The 15,707-nt window shown below is 43.1% G+C and overlaps 1 protein-coding gene across 3 annotated transcripts in view; it reads right to left on the bottom strand.

Moving 5' to 3' along the window:
* The window catches only part of CAPRIN1 (cell cycle associated protein 1), a 28,236-nt gene extending 14,074 nt beyond the window's left edge, over window positions 1-14,162 (bottom strand). The window contains exons 1-7 of one of the 3 annotated variants that reach the window (XM_085063368.1): window positions 13,981-14,162; window positions 13,482-13,687; window positions 4,967-5,029; window positions 3,354-3,440; window positions 1,494-1,732; window positions 1,299-1,381; window positions 121-258 (exon numbers count right to left, since the gene is read on the bottom strand). In XM_085063368.1, coding sequence (XP_084919494.1) covers window positions 121-258; window positions 1,299-1,381; window positions 1,494-1,732; window positions 3,354-3,440; window positions 4,967-5,029; window positions 13,482-13,685 — 814 coding nt within the window. In that variant the 5' untranslated portion in view covers window positions 13,686-13,687; window positions 13,981-14,162. The remainder of the gene's footprint in view (window positions 1-120; window positions 259-1,298; window positions 1,382-1,493; window positions 1,733-3,353; window positions 3,441-4,966; window positions 5,030-13,481; window positions 13,688-13,980) is intronic. The other 2 variants (XM_085063367.1, XM_085063369.1) reach the window with 2 other exon arrangements.
* Between the last annotated feature and the right edge of the window lie 1,545 nt (window positions 14,163-15,707).

Below are 15,707 nucleotides of genomic sequence, written 5' to 3'. Positions count from 1 at the left end.
CTTGGATGGTTTCAGTACTAGAGACGAACACTACACTTGCAATTTACTCATTCCAAGGACTGCAGAAACAGGAGAGAACAGCACAAACACATCAGTGACAAGGCATCTTCCCCTTCTTACCAGCCTCTGCTGCAGTGTCTTCTACTGCAGGTGCAGGTGTTGCCTCCTCTTCCTCACACAGCCCATTCTGGTGGTTGTGGGTGCTGTCAAAATAACTGGTCTGAAGAATACGTTCAACAATCTCCTTCAGTGCTTTATCTGGGAAAATGGAACAGGGAAAGATCAGCACCAAGTCAGTCACCATCTTCTCCTTCCTTCCCTCCCAAAGATTTCATGTACATTTTATGTACATTTTTGCTGGGAAGATGTTACTGCCCTGAGCCAGTCCATTGACCACTAGTGGTACAGGATTTCTTCCCTTACTAGGTCTCATTCAATAAATCAATAAATAACCCACTTCCATTCAGAAAAATCTCAAGGTCAAGTAGAAGCTCAAGAATACATCTAACGCTTCAGAAGATTTGTGGAACACTTCAGAGTGAGGTCAAGTTTATGAATTTAATTACTAGACTTTTATTCCTGTTACTTAAAACCATTTCTGCAGAACAGTTTCTTACAAAACAACTGTCAGTGCAAGCGAATTTACCCAGGTACTACCTGATTCAGGAAGGCTCTTCCCCTGAGGTGAGTGGCTTAAAAGAGCCTTTGTAAGCAAAAATACTTGCACTAAGTGCCTCAGATGAAAGCTGGGGCATCTTAACCCAAAAGACATCAGGTATATAGGCAAAGCAGCATTACTGGCTGCCTAGGCCAGGTATTTGTGAATTATTTCTGCAAAACAGCAGTCTGGCTGGCATGGTCACACCATGATCTGCAGTTAATCAATGAAAACAGGGAAAACCACAACACTTTTTGCAGGAGCTAAGGGGGAGAGAACATCCCACTAACAAAGGCCATGCCAGTTTGTGTCATATTATTAGGTCATATTATTGACAAAGCTCCTTGTTCACACACAGGTTTCCAGAAAACAAAAAACTGTTACTAAGCACCAGCAGCAGCAGAGTACTGCTGAAATAGCAGGAATGGACTGAGCTTCAATACTGAATAATGCTGAGCCAGTGCAAAAAAAATGAGTCTAAACTTCAGAAGTCACTGTTACACTCCAGCTAAGAGCTGAGAAAGTAGTTACTCTAAAAACTCAAAGATAATTAACTGCCAAAGCTCTCTTCCATCAGATGTGTATTTTAGTTCAGGCACAAATTCAGTGTGCTGTCTCTTCATGCAGAGACTGTACTTACAGGTTGTTCCACAAACTGGTTTTTCCTTCCCTTCCAGTAAGTCCCACAGGTGAACAGATGCTTGCTCATACTGCTCATTCAACCTTAAAAATTAATTAATAAGAGTTAATTTCTTACTGAGTCCTTGAATTACCATACTAAATACATTGTTAACTGACTGGCAGTTAGAAAGAGAAGCACTTTGCTGTAACCTACCTCACGTTCATGTCTCGCTCAGGGTAAACCAGCTTGTAAAACTCATCCAGCATTGTCAGTTCCTCCTCTGTCAGCACTGGCACCCCACTGGATCCTTGTTTGAGGTCGCTGCGCACTTCATCATCACCCAACTTCTCCAGAATAAACTGCAGCTCCAGCACAGTCTTTAAACGCTTCTGCTCAGCCTCCTCTCGCATCAGCTGCTCTCTGCGAGCTGTCTTCTTTATTGTTTTCTGGATCTGAAGAGGACCCAAAGGAAGAACTCATTGAGAAAGCTTTTAATTGCTAAGAAAAGGTACAGATGAGAGCAAGAGCAGAGCCTAAGACCCTAAGGGTTGGGTTCCTACACTGGGCAAGAGCAGAATTTAAGTGTTGAGTTCTTCCATTTGGAGTGGTTTGGGTGATCCAAATTTTTCACACAAATAACAGGGACAGAGAGGTTATTCACCATATCCCATGATAGTAGGAAGCATTCATTGGAACTACCAGGAGATCAGTTTAAAACAGATAAACAAAGGTACTCTTTGTTTTTTCACACACCAGGGGAGGGACTCATGGAATGTTTTGCCATGAAAGCCTGGGGAGACAGACAGGATCAGCAAGTTCAAATAAGGATTTAAACAAATTCCTGGACATGAGATCCCCAGTCAGACACTCCAGGGAATGAGCATGTGCATCCACTGCAGCATTCCCAGTGTGAGGATCACAGATGCAGAAAGGGAGTGGATGACACATCATCATCAGCCTTGTGCTCTGTGCTGAACCTTCACAGCACAGGTCTAAATGCAGCACCAATCTGAACTTACAGGATGTTTCTTCTGCTCTTAATGTTAACCCAAGCATCCAGCATCCTAAATTCAGCTGGTTTACTTTGTAACTTTAATATTCTCTCCCAAAAAATCTATGGTGAGAGTAACTTTCTCACTTTGAAACATCTAAATTTCATTATTTTAAATCAAAGACATATCTTAAAATCAATTATATGTGAAGTAATTCCAGTCAGAAAAAATTGCTACCAAGTTTGAGAGCAGAGCACTGATCTGGTACTCCTGGATTCACTGGCTTCTTTTAGCAATCAGCTTACCAAGGAAACACTTCAGAACAGACTTGTCCAGAAAAGAACATTCTCCATTACTAACATTTCCATAAAGACATATGGAACTGTGATGCAAGAAAATAAAGAAACCAGTTGGCTTAGTCCTCCAAATTAATTTACAGCCACAACCAATGTAGAAAGCAGTTTATAACACAGGGATGCTGCTGCCCTTCCAATTGTCACAGCCTGTTCACAAGCTAAATACACTCACTAGAGCAGTCAGCTACACTAACATCCACTACACAACCAATTCCTCCAGTGCTGCTGCTCTTTTCAAACTCTCAACCTTTTGGAACTTAATTCTCAACCACAATGTTATATTGCATCCTTGACAGAAAAACAACCAAAAAAATTACCTCTTTTATAGTATCCAGTTTATTTATCCTTCACAAAAATATTGTCTCATAATGTAGTTTCAGACTGTACAATTAAGAAATGAAAACCCTGAGAAATCCATTTAAGAAAATGTTACCAATGGCAGCAAGTGACCATCTTTAATGTTGCATGACAGACCTGCTCTGTGATCACATTTTCAACATTTTTGTCAGAAAATTACTACATTATTGTTTCCATACATTTATGTGGTGCATCAGCAATTAAGGCTCTTCAGAAAACCTGACACCAATTAATATGAAGAATAAAAGAGTCAAACATACAAGAAATGAAGGGCAATTCATCCCCGTAAATAGAGGTGACTACTGCACCAGTGGAAGAGTTTAAAAGTGTCTGGATAATCCACACGGCAACACTTGATTTTTACTTACATCTTGGCTCAGAGCCATGAAACTCCTCTGCAGTTCCTTAGCAAATTCCAGATTATTTGTCACTTCCTGGTATTTTGACACCGCATCCTTAAAAAAATCCAGAAAGACCACAAATGTAAACCATCACAAACAGAATATATACTTCCAACAAATAAATTCCCACATTTTTTAGTTCTGAAGTGAGACACAGCACCCTTGAGTGGGACTGCAACTATATGAAGTCAAATTTACATTTTCACTGACCCGAGATCAAAGACTTGTGTATGTCCTTGAGGCCTCCAGTTTCTTTAGATATGCTAAACATATATAAAATATGCCTTTATGTGCTCACATGAATGATGTACTGGTTTCATGTTTGGCTGTAGCAGTTCCTGACAAAAACTAACTAACAACTGGGAGAATGGGGGAGAAGAACAATCTGGCAGCTCAAAGCTGCTCAAGAGTATGAGAATTAATGCATTGTTAGCTCCAGTCAGAGCCAAAATTAGAATATAAAGAGCATAATGTCACCTTCTCCAGGAATCTTTAGTTTTGCTATCTTCTCAAACCTAATACCCTGATTTGCACCAAAGCAAACCTAACTCCTCAACCCATTTGGTAGTACTGAGAAATGACGTAAAATCAGAATCACCTCAGGGGGATATGGCTGAGACATGCACATCCCTGCTGTGACAAAATAATGTACTTCTCCAAACAAAGAAGATTTTTATCAAGCCTGGTAGTCAGGCCTCATAAAATCCATGAGCTTCCCTCCTCAACATGAAGTCAGTTCTCTTCCCTGCTCATCAAAAAGAAACCTTATCATGGCTTATCTTCACAACAGGCCATTATAAAATAAAAATACACCAACGTGTGATACTTCGGTTTTCAGCTGGCACAGAATTACCAAAATAAAGATGAAATCATCACATGGACCAAGGGAAGCAGCTCATTCTTTGAAGTGTCAACAGCTGCAATAGTTGGAGGGTACAGTTTTTTCCCTTCACTTTCTCAGTGTAAAAAAACATCAACAAAACACTGTTGATTACTGAGCATCTGGTAATCTCCTGAAGTATCAATATGCATGTTTGCACCATATAACAGAATTTAATTTGATACTTGCTTTTATTTACTACAACTGCAAAACTGCTGCTGAATCCAGCTCTCCAATAACCTACTTTAAGAACCAGCCCCAACAAGGAGAGAGGCAGCACAAAACTCCTCTAGAGCTGTGCATCTGCTGCACTGAGAGCTGGGACAGACACACGGACAGAGTTTATCCTCACAGCCCTTGGGCTAAGCTCCATCTCCAACACCAGACCAAGCTCACAAGCTCTCCCTGGGCACATTTTCTGTGAAGAAAAGGATCATGGGGCAGAGAACCTCACAGGTATTGCATAGTTCTTTCAACAGTTCTTGATTTTAACATATGCCTATTTCCACCACAGATTATTTTCAGATTAACCTCAACAAGCATAGAACATTTCAGTATGTTCCTTCACCTATTTTTTCAGGTTCTGATAAATCTAGCTTTCAACAAGGGGAAAAGGGAAGTGAAATTCATCCCCTCTATGCCTAAGATAACAAAACAATTTAACAGAGATCTGGTTAGGATTTTTTTTGTTGTTTTTTACCAGTTGATCTTGATTCAGACGTTCTCCCTTGTTCATTCGTTCCTGGTAATCATCAAGTTTGCTCTGAAACAAAAGAAAAATTCTGTTATGAAGAGACAAAAATCAGTTTAAAGCTTTTTTCTACTTGTGCTAACAAAATTATGCATTGTAGTATTACACTACGCAGACTTGTAACATGTCAGACAAGTACATAACTGTCCTGCACAGAGTACATAAAAAAATGGTCTTCTGGGTTAAAACGTAAATATTTTCTCAAGAGGTAAATATTTTCACCTTGTTTTTCTGGCTATTACAATGTCTTCATGGCTAGTTGGAATTTCCAAGGAAATTCCCATTCCTCCTAACAGGAAAACCACTCTCAGTGCACCTTTCCTTCAGCCCAAACACCTGAGAGCTGAACTGAGGGCTGAGCTGGAGCTTATCACCACTACTACACCAAAAACCTGACTGCAAACCCCCACTGTCAATGTTATTAAGATTCAGAACTGTAATTCTCTGTAACTCCATCACTTAAGATAGTAATAAAGAATTTTAAACAGTTTCTAATCCTCTCTGCAAGAATGCCCACCAACACAATTCATATTAATAGCTCTAAAATAGTTTTGTTCAAGAGCACTAGGATTTTTTCCCACAGGAATAAATTTAAAAAGGCATCATTAGGCTACTTTTCACCAGGATCAGTTTTCTCATCTGCTTAAATAGAAAACCATGCAGGAGAGTGACATCAGCCAAAAGCAGGTAAAACTCCTGTGTGCCCAAGTGACAGATTTGACAGGCTAAGCAAAAAGGGTCTTCAAAAGGAAACAAAGCCCGTAAGGATAACACACCTAATTATTAAGCTGTTTTCACCCTTTCTGTATTATCACAAATTAGTGTATTTTTAAAGAAATTTGCCTTTATCTAATTAAAAAAGTTACTAAAATGAATCCATAACAATTATCTTCCCAGTCTAGGATAGCAACATGTGAAAAGCAAGAGAACATTTTGAATGCCAAAGAATGAAAACCCTGATGCAACCATTGTTCTAGGTTTACATTTGCCAGTGAGAGACACCTCCTTTGGTAGCTGCTGCTCTTTGTTTCAGACTTCTCAGTTAAAATATTTTACAGGTTATTTTTCCAGTTAATTCAACTTTTATGCTCAGTCTCAGAGGTTTTGGAAAGATCAAAGTCTGTGAACAGTGTACCAGGCAAGCTCCTCTTCCAAAGTATTTGATGCCCATCATTATTTCCTGAAACCTAATCACCCCTGTGAGACTTGGTCCTTTTAATATCACTGGTGCCCACAGTTTGGATCTTTGCAAGTCCTACAAGTCAGACAGAACATTTAACTACTTCACCTTTCAGTGTATCAGAGCCAGCAATGGCCTAGGCAAAGTCAAAGCAAGAACTTCCAGAGCTCCAAAAATGTATTACTGGGAATTTCATGCTGGGAACAGAAACTACATGGTAACAGTTGTTAAATGCAGCAGCAGCTCATAACAGATCAAAAATGTAGCCCTGAAGAGCATTTGGCACACTACAAATCTACCACAACAGGAAGTAGGGTCAGGTTACTCTTCTCCATCCTGATTTCAGAGCAGATGATGACATGGTTGGACAATCACAGAACACTTCTCTTGATTTAGTAGTGTGGCTGAGCTGTGAAGCCAAAAGGGAGGTAAAAGAGCTGAACCACTGCAGTGCAAAGCCAGGTCAGCCTACACCTCTGATGGTTAAAATCCTACAGCAAACTGGCTTTGCAGACAAGGAAATTTCAAAGGAAGCTCCTACTTGCTCAAGTCCCTGGCTCCCCTGCTGCAGATTACAATTCCTTTGGTCACCCTGATGCAATTGTTTGTGAGGCTGCTCAGTAAATAGACTGCAAACATGAGCCAGTTTGAACAGGGTCTACAAAAATGCATGAAAACAAATTCTGTGATCCAGTTTCCAACACAAACCCATAAACAAGGACAGTAAAACAAACAGGGTGCAGCACTGTATTCCAGAACACCACTTTGTTCAAATTTGTTGAAGAAAACATATTTTGCAAAATTATGCTGTGAAGCACTCACAGAATCCATTTTGGTGGCTGGGGGCACAAGGAAGGGAAGAGACAAAAATGTCCTAAACAACTACATTTATTCTGTATACTTTTTCTATGCATGGTTGGTATTTTAAAAGTAAGATATTGCAGTAACATTCTGAACAATACAAAACTTTTTTCCTTAAATGGTCAAATATTCTTAGGTGTAATGTAAATGCTTTGCTTATTTTTATTCAATTAAAAAGCCAAGGGTAGTATGTCTGTTTTTGTTAGCAACAGAAACAAAGTTATTTGCCTTCACTTCTTCTACTTTAAAAATATTCCTATTGCAAAGGTAAAAGCAGAGGAAGGAAAGCCCTGTCAGCTGCAATGCAGAGGACAAGCCAATGTGCATTTAGTTAAATGTTACCACAAAGATTTCAAATGCCAAGTAAGCATTTTTCTATCATCCCAAAGACACTTTAAGATCCAAAGCTGCATTACACAGAAATACTAAGCAAAATGCTTTCTTTTTAATCTGCACTGTCAACTAACAGCAATCCAAGAGCAGCATTAGTGCTGTAAAATAACTGCAGTAAAATTCCTGCTTAGGAACCCACTGCAGTGCCTGCAAGAGAGGAAGACTATCTTCATCTTACCCCCCCAAACACAACCTCACCCTCACTCCTCACAGATAAAGATCTCCATGCACAAAAAACAAACCACACACACAAAAAAAATCCACTGGCAAAGTGAGCATATAAATTGTGTATTGAACAGCTCATGAGTCAGCAGCTCCCAGTTCTGCAGGCAGCAAGCCTCCCTGCTTTAGCTCTTTCCACTGAGATATCTGAAGTATTTTGGAGTTTCCTGGGGAAAAAGCACCACATACAGGCTCCCAGGGCTGTGGTGCTCATTGCTTAAGTATGCCTCAGACTTTAATAGGAATCCAAAACTGAGTTATTTTATTGCAGTAATAGACACTTCTCTTCACCTCCTCTGAATTGTCTCAAAAATGTCATCCTGAAGTGAAAACGAAAAATGCAGTTACATGGCATTAGCTTCCAAACCAGCACTGGTTTTAGAAATGCCTGACCACTGAGCCGTCACTTCCAGTGCTGTGCTATAAACTGGATCACTGGAATCATCAGATTAAAAATAACCCTTAAAAAAGGGGGTCAGGAGCAGGAGGGAGGCTCTATATTTAACTAGACAATTTCAATGCTATGGTTATACCAATTACAGTAGCTCAAGTGTGTATGACAAGCTGCAAGGGGACAAAGTAACCTCTGCACACAGCTGGAGTAAACCTATTGTAATTCAAACTCTACTACAGGCAAGCAAAGAAAAGATGGAAAAGACACTCCAAGTCTGTTTCCCAAGGTATCTCAAAACCTGAATGTTTTTGACAGCACCAAGCAATTAAGATAATCCAAAGTTTAAAATAGCTGCGTAATACAGTTTGCACTGAAGCCAAATAAAAGCCAAGTTAGAAATCAGAAGTTTATTAACCTGTTTTATGTAATTTATCGGCACTGTAATTTATCTGCCCTCCACCATCATCTCTACACTTGTTTATCATTTTGCAGCAAAAACTACCCAGAAATGACCAAAAAACCCCACAAACCAAAACCAGTTTTTCTATTTTCTCAAAAAAAAAAACAGGCAGAAAAAATCAAAAAGGTAAAACACTTAACAAGGAAGCTCAGAACCTCTCAAAACCCACCAGTTCTGAGAAGCTGTTTCAGTCCTGAATTAGAACCAGGAAGATGGAAGGATGCAGTAACACCAATACTCCAGAACACAAAACATTTACAGGTCTTCTGTTCAAACTGAATTTATTGTTGAAATAACAGCTGTAGATACTCTGGTGGGTGGGTTTTTCACTCAAAATCTCAGAAGTTTTATAAATGGTTTATAAAAAATAGATGGTTTATAAAAAATGGTTTATATAGATGATTTATAAAAATGGTTTATATAGATGGTTTATAAAAAATATCTGCATACTGTCTTAGTTTTTAAACAAATGACAAAGACACATCAATTCTGAGACTGCAGTTTCATAATCAGTTAACCTCAGAGGAAAAGAAAAGCTTCTTCAGTAATCAGAATTAAATCACAGAAGAGAGGAACCCCAAGCTTTGGTGGCAGCACAGAGATGCTTTTCCCAAATCACCACCATACAGGATTTCGTACAGAAGCATTGAATTTACAGTGAAGTTGACTACACTGCAGGAGACCTGGATTTTGCTTTACACATCATTTACGTTCAAAAAAATTACTGTTACAACTGAGTTCTAGAATACCAACTGGGCTGCAACACACCAACTGAGCTCCCCCAACACATTCTTCGTGTCTTTTTCTTCTGAAAGAAAAACCATCAACCAAACCTCAATGCAGCATCTGAGAAACTTAAACTAGAAGATGTTTCACAGCTTTTTGTGTGTTTAGTTGACTAAACTCACTGAGACAATCCCTATTCTACAATAACCGATTAAAAACCAAAACAAACCACGCTGAAACCTCAAAGCACCAACCACCACACGATTTCACAAATAAACTGCTTGGTGTTTCAGACATGAAGCTTGAGATCCAAAATTGCTACCAAGAGAGGCTTCAAAGAAACATTCAGGCTTTTAATACACAGTTTGAAATGAATTTTACCATTTGGTCCAGAATCATGTTAAATCTCCACAGGTAACTTTCAAACTAAGCCTCACAAGGAGAGATTCTGGAGACAGTCACAAGCCTGGAACATCCCAGCGGCCCAAATAATGATCAAGAGCATTAAGAGAGACACTACCAGTGGGCAGCTTGAAACTTCCTGCTAGCACTGACTGCACCTATAAGAATGGAAACCTGAACCCAGCTTTTCCTATAGGTGCCTGTTTCCTATGGAAATTCAACATTTTACTGAACCAAGTCAGACCAATTTCAAATGTCCATCTGCTGTCCCATGAGAGTTCCTGCGTAGCAAGGCCAGCAGCACTTGTTAACTCCTCATTTTGCACCCCAGCCAGGGTTACACTCAGTAGGAAATTCAGACGAGCTGATAAAGTGACAGCAGCTCAAGTTACCAGGCACAGCCAGCATGTGCCATCTTTCCAACTCGAGACACCAAGCCCACATCAAGTTTTTAAGCTCACATGCCTACCTTGCGACCATCTGCCCATCCCCTAACCCACGTGTTAGCAAATTAATTATTTTACCCCTCTGGCAGAACATTTGTTTGATAAACTGCTCTTACATAGCTCATGCTCTTATTACACGAGTTGGAAGCAAAAGTAACTGTTTTTTTTCCTTCAGTAGTGAAACAAAACCAGAGTTTGATCTACATTTAATTGGCTTAAAATTTGGAAATGTTTTTCCTTCTGAAAACAAGAAACAGAAGAGCCAGGGAGAAGGAGAATTTGAAGGTGAAGTATTTTCTCCTAGGGAACGTGGAGAGCTGGCAGGATTCTAACCTCAGACATCCAACAACCACCTGGAGGAGTCCAGGCAACTTCTAAATTAACTAAACTTGTCAACATATACTGGAGTTGCATGTCTGCAGGTCCTGCAGAGAAAATACCCCTTTAATTACCCCCTTCCATGCACACACAAATACCTTCTCATCTATGAACAGAGAATAGCATTCCTATCATTTCCAAATATAAAGAGATGAGGGGAGCCCAGACATTTTCAGGCCATGTATTCACATGCATTTCTGAACAGCAAATCAATTTATCCTAGTCCCTTTTAACACAAACAATACTCATTCTTTCAAATGAGGTCACATTCAGGAAAAGAAAATGAAAGTTTAGCAAACACTCTACTATTTTTAGTTTATACAGAAACTTTCAAAATAGTATAGACCAAAGTTATAAATATTATTTCAATTTGTATTTTGGTTGCCACATGTTTTATCTTCTGCATTTAGAGGTAAACATAGCATTAAATTTACTCCAAAAATTCAAATTTCTTCATGAGGAGTAACCTTTCCTCTACTAAAAGCAGCACACTCCATTTAAAACCTAAGATGGTACCTCTAACAGAGCAATCATTTCTCATCCTTCAGAAACATGTGTCTAAGTATTTTTGTATTAATTCTGTGACACAAACCTCTGAAAACTATCTCTACTGGCCTTCCTTACCAGCTGCTGACAAAGAAAGGATTAACTATCCAACCAAGCACAAGTTCCCAGTGAGATTTACTGCATCTCTCACCCACTCCTGTCTGTGCAGCATCCAGCACAATTTTACTTTCTGAAGGTTGGAAAAATTAAAAATATATTTTTGTTCAAAGATATAAAAATACAAGGAAATACTGATGTGTACAATGAGCTTTGTTTTAAGACACAGAGCATGCAATGCTCTCTTTATTAAAGAGCACTAATTTACTAAAGAACCCCTGACTCCCCCACCAAGGGAGAGGCTCAAGCCCACAAATGAATTATTCTGCTTTAATACACCAAGAACCATTTCTCTCACACCTTCTGTAGTGTTTATGAGTCCTCCTTCAGGACATTTCAGAACTTCAGCCCATTAGGACTTATGAGTTTTTGAACTTTTAATTCATCAGTGAGAGACCACACATAGCTCTTCCTTTTCAAGTCCCAGCCCTTGCCTGTTCTTTGAGTCCATGCTGGCCTAGCACAGGGTACTCCAAAAAAGAAATGCTTTCAGTAATTTTCGTGGAACATCTTCCAACAAAAGCCATTTCCAGAAAGAAAGGACACTTTGTCCACTCTATTCACTTGAAGGAACACCACAGTTGACTAGAACTCCACTCAAATAGAATGGTATGGCTAAGGAAAGTGTAAATTGGGTGTAAATGATTTACTTTTAAAGGGAAACAAAAACACTGTTCCCAAGGAAAGCTGACCCTCACACCAGTAACATTATGCTTTATCCTCTTGACTATTCTCAAGTACAGAACAGGTCAGAATGCTCACCTGCTAATTTTGGGCTTTAAAACATAAATTTTTAACATAATAAAAAACATTTTCAAAAGATTTTGGTGTATGTTGGGTATAACAGCTAAATTTCAAGCAATTTTTTTGTATTGGAACAACTAGAGACAGAAAGATCTGGTCTCTTTCTTGAGCTGAGGATCAGTATTGTGTGTGCACATATTTCTGTGTATTAATGACAAGTTTAAGACAGACATCTTGTCCTGTCTACACGCAACAGATAAGGAAAAGATCCTCTGATTCTGAAACTTACCTAAAAGGTCCTGTCCTGCTGCTTTTTGCCATTTCATTTTGAAAATCCAGGAAAATCCCACACCCATTTTTAAGTGGGAAGCTACACTGCAGAGTGTATTTATACAGTGTCTTATTGATACACAGTGTCTTATTTACAGGTAATACACAGCTTCTTTCGTTTACAACTCACCTGTACAGACTAATTTACTGCTAATATTTCTACCTTATGCAATATGGAATACTATTAATACAATCAAAAATACTACTTAAAAAAATTAATAGAACATTTATTGTGCTTTTTCACTTCTCAAAACAAGAACAGATTTGAGGCTCTGACACAAACATAAAATTATTTTTCAGTAATCCCTAATTTTAGCTTAGCAACGTGGTGTTTTGAGGCAAATCCTGAGACTACGTTACCTCTTTTTCTGATGGACACCTCATGCTCTGTAGCTTGTAAAGCCCTGCGAAGCTCATTTAATCTGCCACCACCGAGAGGGTGCAAAACACAACGCGACTAACCACGACACCCTTTTCCTCTTGTGCCACAACTCGAACGGTCCGAGCACCACGGATTTAGTAGCCGCTCCTTCTATAAATAACCCCTGAAAGGCCGCTTCCAGCTGTGCTCAGGCTGCCAAAGAGTTGAGCTTAGGGCGATGGAAAGCGAGCGGTGACACCGGGGCGGGGTGGGGTGGCCCCGGCTTTGTGCGGGCGGCACAATGAGCTCGGCCGGGGAGGCCGGGCCGCCGCCATGTTACAGCTCCGCGTCCATGTGCCCGGCACCGGGGGCACCGCCGCCTCTGCCCGCCCGCTCCTCCGGGCACGGGCACCGGGAGCCCTCCGGCCACGGCACGGAGCGGGGATGCGGGGAGCCGATCCCCGGGATGGCGCGGCTGGGAAAGGCCTCGCCGCGGGGAACAAAAGGCGGAAGGAGGGGGAAGGGAGCGGCGCCGCCGAGGGGGCTCCGGACAGCGGGGGCGAGGGGGGGACGGCAGCCGCGACCCCTCCGGGCTCTGCCCCGCGGGCCGCGGGGAAACCGGGCCGGTTTGCGGGGCGGCGGGAGGGCGGCAGGGGATGGGGCACGGGGACCCCCGGCAGGGGAAGGGGACAGGCCGGGGGAGCGGCGCTCGCCCTTCTGGAACCTTCCAGCGGGCGGCCTCTGGGGGCCACGCCGGGAACAACCCGGGAGGGTTAGGCGGAGGGCCCCGCGTAAGGGAGCGGAAGGGAAACAGGCCGGACCGGCTCGGGGCAGGGGCGGCCGGAAGGCGGGGGCCGAGGCGGGTGGGCACCGGGGTGGGGGGCTGAGGGGACACGGGGATCACCTTCTTCTTCTCCAGGTTGCGCAGCTTCTTGTCGATCACCCCCAGGATCTGCTTCATGGCCTCGGTCTGCACCGTGGTGATGTTCACACCCGCCGCCGCCTGCGGGGCCGCCGCCGCCGGGGCAGCCTCGCCGCCCGGTCCCGCTTTGCCGGTGCCGCTACCGGTGGTGCTGCTCGCCATGGTGCTGTTGGTAGCCGAGGGCATCTCTGTGCAGGAGGGAGGGAGGGCGGGCGGGAGAGAGACAAGAGAGCGGAGAGCGCGGCGGGCGCGTCACACGGGGGGAGCGGGGACGCGCGGTCGCGCGCGCACGAGCCGCACCTGCCCTGGCGCGCGCGCGCCGCGGACCCCCCCCCCGGCCGCCCCTCCCTCCGCGCGCGGGGCGGCGGTCACGTGACCGCGCGGGGCGGCCGCCTCGCGCCCAACGGTCATTTTCCCTTCACGCTCCCTGCCCCCCCCGCGCCGCTCGGGGTGTCCGGAGGCGCCGCGCCGCCCTCCTCACCCTGTGCGCCACTGAGCCCTGGGGGGGACACGCTGCGCTCTCTCTCGCTCGGTAGGAATGGCCGCCTCAGCCACGCTCCGGCCCCGCCGCCCGCGCTGCTCCTGCTACCACGGGAGAGAGAGAGAGAGAGACAGAGAGAGGGAGCGGCGGCGCGCACGCCGGCGCGTAGAGGCGAGGCGGCGCGGGAGCGCGCGGGGTCCTGGCCGGCCCGAGGGTGCCCGCGGAGAACGCCTGAGCCCGCGGCGGCAGCTGCCGCACTGGCCGGGCGGAGGAGGCGCGGCGCGGCGGGTCCTTCAGGCGCGCGGCCGGCGCCTCAGCGCCAGACACAATAGCGCGGCGTCCCTCAGCGCCCGTCCGCTCCTCCGGGGAGCAAATGTGCCTTTAAAACCTTTCCCGTGCCCTAGGGCCAGTCCCTGCACCGTGCAAGCGCTGCACGGCTGGAACAGAGCCGTAATAAACGCACTTGAGTCGCCCGGAACCGTTGCTTCGTTTGTCTGTCAGGCTGGGGTTTGCGTCCCCAGATCCAATCCCTGTATATCCCTGCGATCCCCACGTAATTTGATTTTAGTCGTGCACGTTTCAGTCACACAAAGCTGCCCCGTGTCTAGCCAGCACTCAATAAACCTTTACTTCTATCGCAGGAATGATTTCAATATTAATTTAAAGGCTTTGCAGTGGAATACCATCGGGGTTTTTATGAGGCGAAGGGAATTTTTGGATGAATACTCCACCTGCTTAGAGGGGCACAGCTGGAAAATGAAATGCCACTGCCTTCAGCAGGCTGGGAGCTGAATGGGAAAGGATTTGCTATTTATTGACTTCTCCTTCTGGAATTAATGGGTGGGAAACTTCGGGAATATAAATCCCTGAAAATCCAGTCCGCAGCATTCGCACATTGACACTGGAATTTTTGTTTATAATAGCAGTTTAAGACTGTATTTGCAACACTGTTTTTTAAACTGATTTTTTTTCGATCACTTTATTCATGGATCCACACAATCAATGACACTGAAAAGAGGGGAAAAGCCCAATTCCTTGAACAGCTGGGCCAGTGGTTCCCCATCACCAAAATACAGATGTTTCATGGCCCTTCCTCACCAAATCCTTGCCCGTTTTTCCAACCTGGTTCTTGCTCCCCAGGAGTGAATTCAAGCTAATAATCCAGCAAGAAACTGGTTTCTCAATGGTCAGGTTTTTTCCTCCATCTCATCTGTAACTATTGCTCCTTATGCTTCTGCTTTCTGTGTGATCCTGCATTTTCTGGAGCAGCTCAATGCTTTGTCAGTTTGTGTTAGATATTTGCTTTACAAATCACCTTGTTTTGCATAACAGGTTATAGGACATAATAAGTTACCCATTCCAATAATTACAGTTGAATAAATGAAATATAAAACAAAACCAAAATCTTTAAATATTGAAAGTCCTCTTCACTGTTCACCAAAAAGATTTTGGTAATACCACTGTACTTTGTTAATACCATTGTATTTACAAGATTTAATTTCTATGGATTTACTTCCCCAAGCCCCATACACAAGGGTTGAAATTACCTTTTCCCCCAAGCAAAATGCAGTTTTTCTGTCAACATGTGAAGCACTTGAGGCATTTTGACTACAAAATGTAATGGTTTAAAATAATATGGAATTGTGTTATCCATTCTCACTCATTTCTCCTTTTTCCTCACATTGCAATTGCAATTATCCATAAGATATGGACACAGTTTAGGCATA

Source organism: Lichenostomus cassidix, chromosome 5, assembly GCF_008360975.1.
Source record: "Lichenostomus cassidix isolate B80296 chromosome 5, HeHo_3.0, whole genome shotgun sequence".
Lineage (NCBI taxonomy): Eukaryota > Metazoa > Chordata > Aves > Passeriformes > Meliphagidae > Lichenostomus > Lichenostomus cassidix.
This window is presented reverse-complemented; position numbering and strand designations above follow the sequence as displayed.